The sequence below is a fragment of the Herpailurus yagouaroundi genome, unplaced genomic scaffold (genome assembly GCF_014898765.1).
Source record: "Herpailurus yagouaroundi ecotype Mexico unplaced genomic scaffold, PumYag 139, whole genome shotgun sequence".
In the NCBI taxonomy this organism is placed as follows: Eukaryota; Metazoa; Chordata; class Mammalia; order Carnivora; family Felidae; genus Herpailurus; species Herpailurus yagouaroundi.
The window spans coordinates 42,077,842-42,090,053 of record NW_024412394.1 but is presented as its reverse complement, the minus strand read 5'-3'; the positions used below and the strand labels follow the sequence as shown (position 1 = coordinate 42,090,053).

Sequence of the window (12,212 nt, the reverse complement as noted above, 5' to 3'; positions counted from 1 at the left end):
CAGAGAATTTTATGTTTGGCGACTTTCTGCACTTGCGTGATTTTACTCGTGATTCAGTTTTTAGGGCCACTTACAACTCTTGAGGCATTTTCAGGGTCTTCCTGTTGAGGAAAAAAGAATAGAGAGGCTTAGGCGCGAAAGACCGTCTCTAAGTTAAGTATATGTACAAATACACGCACATAAACATGTACATACAAATAGCTACCGGCCTCGCGCTCTACGGACCTCTTGGCTCGCCGCGCCGCTCAGCCAGTCTGGGTCCGCAGGGCGGGCGGGGGCGGCGCCCTATGCAGATGAAGAGGGTGTGGCGAGCGCGCAGCGCCTGGGCCCCGGAAGCGCAGAAAGGCCTGGTATAAAAAAAGTAGTGAAGACGTTTCCCCGCACAACTGCTAAAGCTCCAGAGACAGTAGCGTGTGCGGCGGCGACAGCTGGAGCCGCCACCTCCGGGACCACCGCAGCTGAGGCGACAGCGGCGCGGGCGGGGGGCGAGGGGCGGGAGTGGCCAGCGCAGGCGGCGGGGTCTAGGAAGGACTAAGTGGCTCGCCGCTGCCGGGAGCGCACTCGCTGCTCCTAGAAGTGTTGCCGCCTCGCGGTTCCTCGCTCGCTGCGCTCCTCGAAGGGGCGGCCGCCTCCAGGTGACACAGACGGGACTCCCGCTTGCACTTTCCAGATGCATCAGAGATACTTTTGGTGCGGGGCTTCTCTGCGGGGCGCGGCGCGCGGCTGGGGACCGCGGGAGTCTGGGGAGGGAGAGTCTCCCAGAAGCCCTCGAGCCTGCGGAGGGACCGGGGAGGGGGCGCGCTTTTTCCTTTTTGGGCCCCTGTCGGGTGCCGCGAGTCCTCACCGCCCTCCTTCCCCCTTTTGGCTTTTAGGACTGACCAGGGCCAAGTGGCGTTCGGAGGGCACTTCATGGCGGAAGGCGAAGCGTACTTTGCCATGGCCGAGGGCGAGCTGACCGGCGGCGCTTACATCCCCCTGGGCGGCGACTTCGGCGGCGGTGGCGGCGGCGACTTCGGCGGGCACTGCTTGGACTATTGCGAAAGCCCCACGGCGCACTGCAACGTGCTAAACTGGGAGCAAGTGCAGCGGCTGGACGGCATCCTGAGCGAGACCATCCCGATCCACGGGCGCGGCAACTTCCCGACGCTCGAGCTGCAGCCGAGCCTGATCGTGAAGGTGGTGCGGCGGCGCCTGGCCGAGAAGCGCATCGGCGTCCGCGACGTGCGCCTCAATGGCTCGGCCGCCAGCCACGTTCTGCACCAGGACAGCGGCCTGGGCTACAAGGACCTGGACCTCATCTTCTGCGCCGACCTGCGCGGGGAAGAGGAGTTTCAGACTGTGAAGGACGTCGTGCTGGACTGCCTGTTGGACTTCTTACCCGAAGGGGTGAACAAAGAGAAGATCACACCACTCACCCTCAAGGTAAAGCCACCCGAACTGGGTTTGGGTCCTCGCCCGGACCGGGCTGGGGTGCGGCGGGCAGAGGGGCGTCCGTTTGATGCCACAGACCCGCGGCCGTGACGGGTTTGGGCATGCTTCTATATTTGTTTTGTTTTGTTTTGTTTTGTTTTTAATGAGTAAACTAAGGTGCATGGACGATATTGAATGTTTTAGTTCACTTGGTTCTTCAGCGCCACTACTCTTCTGCTTCTTCCTCTGTTCTGCCTTCTCTTCCTTATTTTTTTTTAACTCTTGGCTTTCCTTGCTTCAGTCTTGTCCAGAGTAGATTAAGTGAAAGAATGAAATGATATAAGTCACTTTTTTGAGTCATTTTACGATCTAGTCTTTGGGGAAAGAGCAGTCTGAAGCAGAATGGAGTCAGTGGGCTCATTGGTGTATTGGAAAATGTGATGAGATTTCCCAGCTGCATGAGGCTGACTCGGTGTGTGAAGGATATGTGTGGTGCTTCTCCTGGTCGGTTCACGTGTGAGGGATATTGTGGGAGCCCCCCCACCCCCACACTTTGGTTCAAAGCGTGTTTTATACAATTAAAATTGCATGAGGAATTAGCCTCCCAGAATGTCCTAATTTAGTTCATATTGGGTTTCAGAGTACCCCTGGAGGGACAAGATTCTGGTCGCATCAGTTTCCTTAGGGGGAGTACAACTGGGTTGACTGGGGACAAGGGTGAGGGGCAGACCAACCTTCTACTGTATGCCCTTCTGTCTTTCGAGTATTGTGTGGATGTTGTGTGAATATTGTATCTATAAGACCATTTTCAAAAAATAACATTTCAGAAGTCAGACATGACAACAGAACCTCTTAGTACTGTGCTACGTCTGCCAAAAGCCTCAAACTATTACTTCTAGTTTCTTTCCCAGACGGTAAAACCACTCGTTAAATGCGTTTTTTTCTGCTTTCAGAGGACTGTTTAAGCCTGTAGGTAGTGTTTTGCTGAAACTTGACAAAACAAAAGGGAAGGAGCAAAATAATTTTCAACTGTGAAGAAGATGTATTTATCTACTTATTATTTTTTCTAGGTCTTCTCATCTTGTTTTATCTTTTAAATTATAGGAAGCTTATGTGCAGAAAATGGTTAAAGTGTGCAATGACTCTGACCGATGGAGTCTTATATCCTTGTCAAACAACAGTGGCAAAAATGTGGAACTGAAATTTGTGGATTCCCTCCGGAGGCAGTTTGAATTTAGTGTAGATTCTTTTCAAATCAAATTAGACTCTCTTCTCCTCTTTTATGAATGTTCAGAGAACCCAATGACTGAAACATTTCACCCCACAATAATTGGTGAGAGCGTCTATGGTGATTTCCATGAAGCCTTTGATCATCTTTGTAACAAGATCATTGCCACCCGGAACCCAGAGGAAATCAGAGGGGGCGGCCTGCTTAAGTACTGCAATCTATTAGTGAGGGGCTTTAGGCCTGCCTCTGATGAAATCAAGACCCTTCAGAGGTATATGTGTTCCAGGTTTTTCATCGACTTCTCAGACATTGGAGAGCAGCAAAGAAAACTGGAGTCCTATCTGCAGAACCACTTCGTGGGATTGGAAGACCGCAAGTATGACTATCTCATGACCCTTCATGGAGTGGTGAATGAGAGTACGGTGTGCCTGATGGGACATGAAAGAAGACAGACTTTAAACCTTATCACTATGCTGGCTATCCGGGTGCTAGCTGACCAAAATGTCATCCCTAATGTGGCTAATGTCACTTGCTATTACCAGCCAGCCCCCTATGTAGCAGATGCCAACTTTAGCAATTACTACATCGCCCAGGTCCAGCCAGTATTCACGTGCCAGCAACAGACATACTCCACTTGGCTACCCTGCAATTAAGAATCATTTAAAAGTGTCCTGTGGGGAAGCTGTTTCAGACAAGATAGGGAAAATAAATTCACAAATAAAAAGGCTGAGTGACGCAGCCCTGATTAAAGATGTGTTTTGTGCAGTGATGATCTGCTCCTGGTTTTAAGCTTGGCAAAGCTTGTGGATCTCTTCATAAATATGGGAGCTTGATCTCAAAACCACCCTCCTCACCCACCAACCCTCTCACCTGTTCCTCCTACCCAATTGGATTCTATCTTGAAACAAAAAGACCTGTCATTAAAAGCAACCAGGTTCTCTTAAAATGACAAGGGAAAAAAAAATGCTTGATGACAATATGGGTTTGCAGTACCTGCTCCCATAGCTTTGCCATAGGGGGAAAAAATGGAGAGTTTCTTATAACATGGAATTCACAAAAGGGAAAATGCAGAGGAAAAAAAGGTCTTACCCCAACCTAGTTTTCAATTCAGAAGTTCAGATAGTAACAATAATGGAAGAAGAAAGGGTACTCCAACGTTGGGATTACTATCTGAGACTTTTAGCAAGTGCTTTCTGTGGAACCATTCTATTACGCTAACAGAAACAGCTTGCTCCTAATGAACAGTAGTAGGTTGGTGCAGCTCTCATAACAAACAGCAGAATTTACGATGACACAATCCATTATTTCCAGCTGCATGCATAGCTTGCATTTTTAAAATGTGAAAATGCAAGCAAAAACAGCTGTAACAAAGAAAGTATGCTCAAGGACCAAAGATTTAACAGATAAAAATACCCAAGTAGAAGAGATATAGTAGAATATATAAAGAGTTACTATATTTGTTACACACCAATAAACATCAAAGTGCCTGTTGCCTTCTGAAAATTTGAAGTGGAAAAATTTTATGGTTTAATGATTATTTTATTTTATCAGGGACTCAAGAAGAAAATAAAACAACATATAAGCTTGTGAATGGTGGAGGAAATGCCCTATTTTTTCTTGGCAAATACTTGTATAAAGTTAACGTTGGTGTGATATTATCATAGGTACATGTGTATGTATGTGTATATTATGTGTGTGTGTATATATATATATACATCATATATGTATATATATACACAGTACATTGACTATGGTCTAGAATAATGTAGCAAATAGAAAATGTTTAAATACTGTGTGCTTTTATGTTTTCAACAGGATGACATGAGACGTGGGCATATTGCAGTGATGAATTAAAACCCACATCTAGAAAATTAAAGCAAATGAAGGAGGAAAACAAGTAATATATTTGATAGGAAGAGCAGAGAGTATACATTTTTAGTGAGTGTGTTTTTTTTTTTTTTTTTCCTTTTATTGTGAGCCATAGAATTCTACAAATGGGAGAATATTTGTTTGGTAGAGCACTCTTTTTGTACTGAACTGCCATTTTGACAGTAGGAACCCTTTTATTTTGTGTAATACTTGCATGCCTCCATGGTGTATAATCCAGTGGATCATGGATCAGTGATAGTCCATTTAAATCCCTGACTGCTAATAAAATTTCTGGTGATCTGAACACTACTTTATTAATATTTAAATGAATTTTTTAATGAATGCATTCTGCATTCCAGGACCACTAGAATTTAGTAAATGTGAAATTATTCTTTTTAAAGAGTATTTGCACAATTGCTTAAAATTTATATATGAGATATATATTATATATGAAATTTTATAAATTCATGCCAATATGAAACATCTTTGATCTGGTTATCACACTGCATTTAAATATTTAGTACTGTACTTAAAATTCAGTCACTTTGCATTGAATCAGATCCAACTTTATTATCTCTTTCCCAAGAGACCAGTTAAACCTTTGTGAAATGAACTGGCATCCCTATTTCAGTTCAGTGACAGCTAATCCTAAAACTATTCTTTCCCCCACCTCTTAATTCCTCTGGATACTGGTCTCTGAAAATGCGTTTCTTAAAAACAAAGCTAACACATGCAAACCTTTCCTTTGTGTTGTGAAACAACCGCACAATTCCTCTCAACTCTATTGGATGACTGCTTACTATGACAATTCCTCTGAAGAACCTACCATATTTTTGTCATCAAGTTCAAGAGGGATTGGGGAAGAAAATAGCATCATCCTATTGGCAGTGTCATTTGTTTGCTATTTAGGCATCACTCATGTTCAATTCTAGGTTAATCCATCTGAAACTACCTTTTGCACATCTTTCTTTGAAGCCTTAAGAGGAACTTGATGGGTCTGCTGTAGCAGCTTCCCTGTGAATTCTGTCTGAGCTGTAACAGCTACTGCACTGCCACTCACTGTTTCCTAGGGAACTCTTTCTTCTCCCATGTTGGCTCAGTCTCCCTCACTCCAGCCCTGGGTTTGAGAATTAATTTTGAATTTCCAGGCAATATTATTCCATTTGCAGATCAAGCCTGATACTTAACTGTCAGAAACCAGATCTCCGCCTGCTTACCTGTTTTGGATTTTCTAAAAGAAAACGAAGGGAATATTCGGGAACATAGGAGCAGATGGTTATCTGTCTACTTCCTTCTTATCCTAACTATTGAGAAGTGAATCGTCCACTATATGAAAAAGAATCTGGAGATCTCTGGCTCTGCCATAGGAACAGTCTGCTGTTAATTTATGACACAGATTTCTTATTTGGAGGGGCCTTATTTGAAAATACTTTCCATTTATTTTCTGAAATATTTATGTCCTCTTTGCTTTACTCCAGGGTTGGTAGCATAGTTGGAAGTGCCAACACCTGCCGTTCAGATAGAACAGGCTGTGCTCAAGACAACCTTCAGCAGTTACTTTAAAACTTAGATAATTTATTTCTCTTTTGTATGTACTATAGTCTTGTGCATATGTAGTTGAACAAAACAGTGGAATAGATGTCTCTCTTTGTGGATGTGTAACCTAAGAGTTTGAATGTCTGGTGAGAGAGAGCCGTGTGTATAGGTCAGAGAAAAGAACAGCTCTCAACTCCTGATTAGTGCCTGTGATTTGCTTGCTTTTGTGTTTATCTGGCCTAGTGTGCTGTTAACTTTAAAACGGGAAGAAGTCTTATCTTCTGGAGGCTCTTCTCACCTGTCCAGTTTGGCATGTCAGAGAAAATTTAACCTGTGACAGTGCCCTTTTAAAAAGTTGACTGGATTTGCAGTAAATCTGGTTGCCTCAAGAAGTCCTACATCAAGATGGACTTTTCCCTTCCTGACGTGGGGTCAGGTATCTGCTCACTTTGGTAGTGGGTGGACTATTTTAATGTGGCTCCAAATGATGCAAGGATGGAAGAATATCTGTGACCCAAGCCACGGAGGAAATGCAAAGAAAAGCAAACATACTGTTTTTGTCATCCCTTTCTGTTAGCGTATCGTTGATTGCTTCACTGTGCATAAAGTTGTTTTCAAAACAGTGCTTGTCAAATAAATATTGTGAACTATTTTGTAAATGAAATGTATTATGTTGAAAGCTGTCAGCAGTTCAAAAATAAGCTTTTTTTGTTGTTTGAAGACAACGTGTGTTAGATGAAACCAAAAAGTAAAAAAAAAAAAAAATTACATATAGCACCTATTTGAATATATTCTTTCTTTAAGATTTCTTATAGCATAGCCTTTTCAGTGCCAAGAAAGAATCTCTGTGTAATATTTTGTTGTAATAATGGCTTGCTAACAAAATATATGGTTAAAAGTACAAAGGTGGAAGATGTCAAGGTAATTTGGCAAAATTTGCTGCAAATCCTTTTGCAGAATGGAGGAGGCTCTGCCCGCTGGCTGTCTCTCTCTCCGACCTCTACAACCATTGCCTGCTCTGAGATGTCCTATTGCAGCAAACTGCACCTTGGGTCACCCTTTGGAATATTTTGACTTTAGACTGTGTCACAGGCAGAAAAGGAGTTGATGGAGAATGGACTCTTAAAAACTGACATGTTTGAATCAGTGCTAGAGGGAACAGATTGTGAATTTTGTTTACAGCATCCAATATTTGGATTTTTTTTTCTTGTAAATAAAAAGAAGTTATTTTTTTCTATTGGTTTGTGTCTTTTGTCTTCAATGTCTGTGCTGGCTAAAGACCATGTCCTCTGAATACCAACTCGATTCCATGAGAAAAGACAAGGCAATATTGGGAGAAGACTAGCCCTCAGCAAATTTTTGGTTAGAGCACACATTAAAATGTTCAGCTTTCAGCCAACCTATCTCTGACTGGCTCAGTTAGCTCCAAAAGAGTCTAGCTAATATGTGCCATTCTTTTTTTTCCCCCCGGGTATGAACTTAGCAATGTTAAGCAGCCGCAGAAGTCAGACCTATTTGCCGCCAACAGTAGAGACTCATGGATCTGGACTACAGGGCTCTAATAGGCTTTAGTGGGCCTTGGTTTTCATGAGTAGCCCAAGTGGTGCAATTCAGTCATCAGTCGTTGTATATAATTTGAGCCTCTATAGTATTCAGACTTCACATTGGGAGAATGGGAATAAGTATTGGAAGCTGGTAATTGGAATGAGAAGTGGAAGAAAAGCATTCTAATAGGTTACACTTTGCGTGTGTGCGAGTGTTGGGTGCAAATAAACTGCCCTTTTGACTAGCATTTAACATAATCTCACCTATTCAGATGACCAGGGGCATACATTAATTTATTAACTTTTTTTCTTTGTGTAATTTTGGAGACTTTCTCAATACTAGTAGCAATGATAATTTGGTAAGCTTAGGCTATTATAGGACATATTGTGGTTTTAAAACTGCTTAAAGTCCCGATGTTGGATAGAATGCATACTTGACACTGCATCTATGAAAGAGACCCTCCATATTAAAAGCCAGCTTCCCTCACATATACATCATAAAAAATACAGGGGCGCCTGGGTGGCGCAGTCGGTTGGGCGTCCGACTTCAGCCAGGTCACGATCTCACGGTCCGTGAGTTCGAGCCCCGCGTCGGGCTCTGGGCTGATGGCTCAGAGCCTGGAGCCTGTTTCCGATTCTGTGTCTCCCTCTCTCTCTGCCCCTCCCCCATTCATGCTCTGTATCTCTCTGTCCCAAAAATAAATAAACGTTGAAAAAAAAATTAAAAAAAAAAAATACAAGATGGTTATTTGGTTTGATAATGGAATTTGTGTGTTACTCGCTTCTTCCTTTGTTGCAACCTCTTCATCCTTCTATAACAAGTCCCTCACATGTCTGTGGCCATCATATAATTCTTTTTAAGCAAAGGTTGAATAAAGACAGTATATGTTAACCTTCTCCTAGACTTAGATACACCCTGCTATTTCTAGTTGAATTACCAGGCTGCACCTAGCTAAGCCTGGAGAGAAGTAACCCACCCTTTCTTTCCTTAGGAAGCTCATTACCTAACCATTCTACTCATTTAAGGAAAAAAAAATACCCAAAAAAAGCAAAAAACAAGGAAATTAAAATCAGCCCTTAAATATAAAGTAAAATAAGTGCTAAAATCATCAAATACTCCAGAAATTTAGCTAATTGCCTTTTTAGAACCAAATTTGAAAGAAGTGATATGAATGTCCTTCAGTCTAATGGCAAATACATTCAGGTAGGAGAGGAAGAAGAGAAATGATTTCAAAATGACAGTAGCCTTCACCTATCAAGGCCCAGTTCTTGGCTTCTAATGCCATGCTCCAAAAAAAAAAAAAAGAACCAGATCTCCTTGGATGAATGGCTGAATCTAGAGATAGAGCAAAGAAGATATCAGAAGAAGCTGGAGAATCCATCTTGTAGTTCCAAAAAGCAATGATCTGCTAAAATAAAATAAAAAAGTTAAAAACCACAACGATGTGGAGCATGTCAAAACAGCACAAGAGCCAACTGAAAAAGTTTCAGTGGCCCAAGCTGGAACAATTACAGCAACAAAATAAGTAGTATTGGATTATAACCCAAAGTATAAAATATCCATGTGTTCACACAGAAATAGAATTGAATGGATAAATGGGCAAAGAGACAAACTTCCAGTGCAGAATTCCAAATAATCTATGTAAATACTGCCCCCTCAAGGAGATGGAGCTTAAATCCCTACCTCTTAAGTGTGGGCTGTGCATAGTGACTTCCTTCCAAAGTGTACAGTATGGAAAAAGATGAAAAAAGTAACTGTGCTTTAATGTGATGAAAATGGCACTTCATCTCTGTGGTCTTCTCAAAACCCATAATCTGTCTTATCATGAGAAAAGCATCAGACAAATATAAATTGAGGAGTATCCTATAAAATATCAGACTAGTACTCCTTAAATCATCAAAACAAGGAAAAATCTGAAAACTGCCACAGTCAAGAGGAGACTAAGGAGGCATGGCCAATAAATGTAACGTGGTATCCTGCAGAGGATCCTGGAACAGAAAAGGACATTAGGTAAAACCTGAAGAAATTTTAATATAGCATTATTGAAATAGTATTTCAATATCAGTTTATTATGACAGATGTATCCTAGCACATTAACAATGGGGAAAGTGGGTGTTGGAAATGGGGGACTGTCTGTACTGTCTTCACAAATTGTATATCTAAAACTGTTTTCAAAAGTTTATTAAAAAATGAAGACTGAGTGACCCTTCCTTGCTATTTCTCGGGAAGTGAGTCTATTTGTAAAAATAATGGTGAATAGTGATTTTTTTTTTTTAATGTCTTCTGCACTTGCAGTATTAGGAGAGCATGTGAAGGAGTGAAAATAAAATGATGTGTTTTACTTAAAAGTTTTAGAGAAACTTTACCTACTAGTTTTATAGAAAATAAAGAAGGTTTAAGACAGCTGAGTTATAGGCTGTGTTTTCCTGCAGAATAATAGGAGGAATTCATATTACCTTAGAGTTTTAAGGAAGGGCAATACTAAATATAACAAGAAACCATTGTGCAGATGTGTATAAACACGGAGTTCTAAAATGAGCAAGGACTCAACTTTCACAGCCTAAATATATAGAAGACCCTGAAAAGTTGTTTAGTAACTCTTGACAAAGGAGTAAATGATATATATTTTTTAATGCTAGGCTCCAGAGACTAATGTTTAGTGGAGTGTAGAAATGAATTATTATTTAATGTAAATAACCACTTCCAAAATTTATCTGCTTACCTAAGCTTCTCTTGCAGCCTATCAGGTTTTCTTAAAGTACAGGGACACCTGTTCTTTTATTTGCTTTCTCAACTCAATCACTGGCGTTAGAAATAGTTTAAAAAGTCTTAAAAAGTAGACCTTTAGTAATTAAAAAATTACTAATTCCAGCTTAGCAGTTTATGAAGTTAGGACAAAGCCTGTGCTTTCTTGCCTAGGGATGTGGAGCACCCTGAGTAGGAATTTATGAGTATGGGGCTAAGTTATTTCTAACCTCCATAATGGAAAGTTCCCTTCAGGATCCCCTTCTGAAACTATTGATTTTCCAGCACAGTGTGTACTTATCAGTAATGCCAAGATTTTGTGGCATCATCTGGCCATGTCATTAGAAAACAGCTGAAACCCTATTCTTTTATTTATTTTTTTCCTTTTCTTTTAGCAAAATTCAACATAACAAACTACACTAGGCACCACGGATAATGCCATTCTATGCATTAATATCATATTGCATATGTTCTGGAGTTTCTTCCTCTATATCTTTTTAAATAAGATCAAGAAGAACATAGTTCATATGTTTTTAATTTTAAAGGGGAATGATTAAAAATGATTAAAATATCTTTTTTTTAGACTTCAATTATCAGAGAAAAGAAGAGAAACAAATTCAATCAGATTCAAGACCTAACAGCTGAAAATAGAGTTGCCAGATTTTGTAAATAAAAAATACAGGATGTGTAGTTAAATTTGAAAATCAGGTAAGCAATGAAGAAAAAAACAATTCAGTATAAGTTAGTGTTCCTTGCAGTATTTTACCTGTGTTTATCTGAAATTCAAATTTAACTAGGAGTCCTGTATTTTGTCAGGCAACCCTATAACCTATATAGAATTACAAAATAAGTCTGAAAAAGATTTTTACTACAATTTGAGTCAAGGACAATTTATAACTTAATATCTAACTTTAGGTACCTGTAAACACTGCTTTCCCATAGACTACCCATAGCAGCAAACCCTTTGAGACATGGTTCATTCATTAAATATTTGCTGAATGCCTTTTATGTATTTAGCCTTGTGCTGGATTCTGAGACCCAAAAAGAAGTGAAAGACCTGGTCCATTGCCCTTTAGAAGGCTAGATTCCACTTGTAAGTAGAACTTACTTGCTGAAAATTAATTTTTCAGCCACCCTGGGGTTAATTACTCACAAGGCTTAGCTCTGCATGGAGCACCATGAAGAGCCCTGTGGACTAATGGGGAGTCTAGATAAAGGTAATAGTCCTTGAAATGTGCCTTCTTGGGAGCTCTCCGAAGCAGAACTCCCTACAGGTAGCCCCTGTATAGACAGGCACTGGCTATTTGCTTGTTTTGCAGCAAAGAGCAAGTGTAGTTGTTTTGCAGTTTCTGCTGAGTGAAGCACAAATTCTCCCTTAAGTTCTGGACACTTGCATTCTCTTTTCAAAACCCCTGCAAAAATCTTTAGGACTTAACTAGAATACACCTTGAAATTTTATTGCCTATAATCCTGTTTGCTGCAGCACATTAAAATTCCCTTGAATGTTTCTTATGTAACCACTTCTGGTTAACTGTCATCTTGAAGTTATTACAATTTATTTTTCCTGCTTTTTCCAGAGCTGTGAAAGTCCCTTTCTCCTATACTTGAAATGCACCAAATGCACCTCCTACCCCAGACTTTATCCCCTCCCCATTTGTATAAAACCAGTTGTGTTGTCATTCTGAGTACTTATTTATTCAGAGTAGAGCTCTTACTTAAAGAGCATTTATAACGGTCACTGTTTATGTGTTCCCCTAGACTGCATGGGGTAGGAGAAATCTGTAGCTTTCACCATTATCAAAACATTTAATAAATACTCTCTCATGCCTTTGGCTTGATACCCTATGAAGATTTACAAAGAGTTATACAAAACTGGTTT

The 12,212-nt window shown here is 40.7% G+C and overlaps 1 protein-coding gene across 2 annotated transcripts; it reads left to right on the top strand.

Moving 5' to 3' along the window:
- The first annotated feature begins 362 nt into the window (after positions 1–362).
- On the top strand, positions 363–7,280 carry TENT5A (terminal nucleotidyltransferase 5A). Of its 2 annotated transcripts, none has more exons than XM_040474024.1 (3): positions 363–690; positions 873–1,422; positions 2,515–7,280. In XM_040474024.1, the coding sequence occupies exons 1-3, from the start codon at positions 671–673 to the stop codon at positions 3,289–3,291; spliced, it is 1,347 nt and encodes a 448-aa protein (XP_040329958.1). In that variant the 5' UTR covers positions 363–670; the 3' UTR covers positions 3,292–7,280. The 2 variants fall into 2 exon arrangements, with proteins under 2 accessions (XP_040329958.1, XP_040329960.1); XM_040474026.1 differs by having other exon boundaries at positions 364–635.
- Positions 7,281–12,212: the final 4,932 nt, after the last annotated feature.

What these genes read in the sequence shown, in the direction of transcription:
- TENT5A (XM_040474024.1), top strand. Translation starts at nt 671, where the DNA reads ATGCATCAGAGATACTTTTG. An exon ending in ATGCATCAGAGATACTTTTG is followed by an intron (nt 691 to 872) that starts GTGCGGGGCTTC and finishes TTTGGCTTTTAG; the next exon opens with GACTGACCAGGGCCAAGTGG. An exon ending in TCACACCACTCACCCTCAAG is followed by an intron (nt 1,423 to 2,514) that starts GTAAAGCCACCC and finishes TTTAAATTATAG; the next exon opens with GAAGCTTATGTGCAGAAAAT.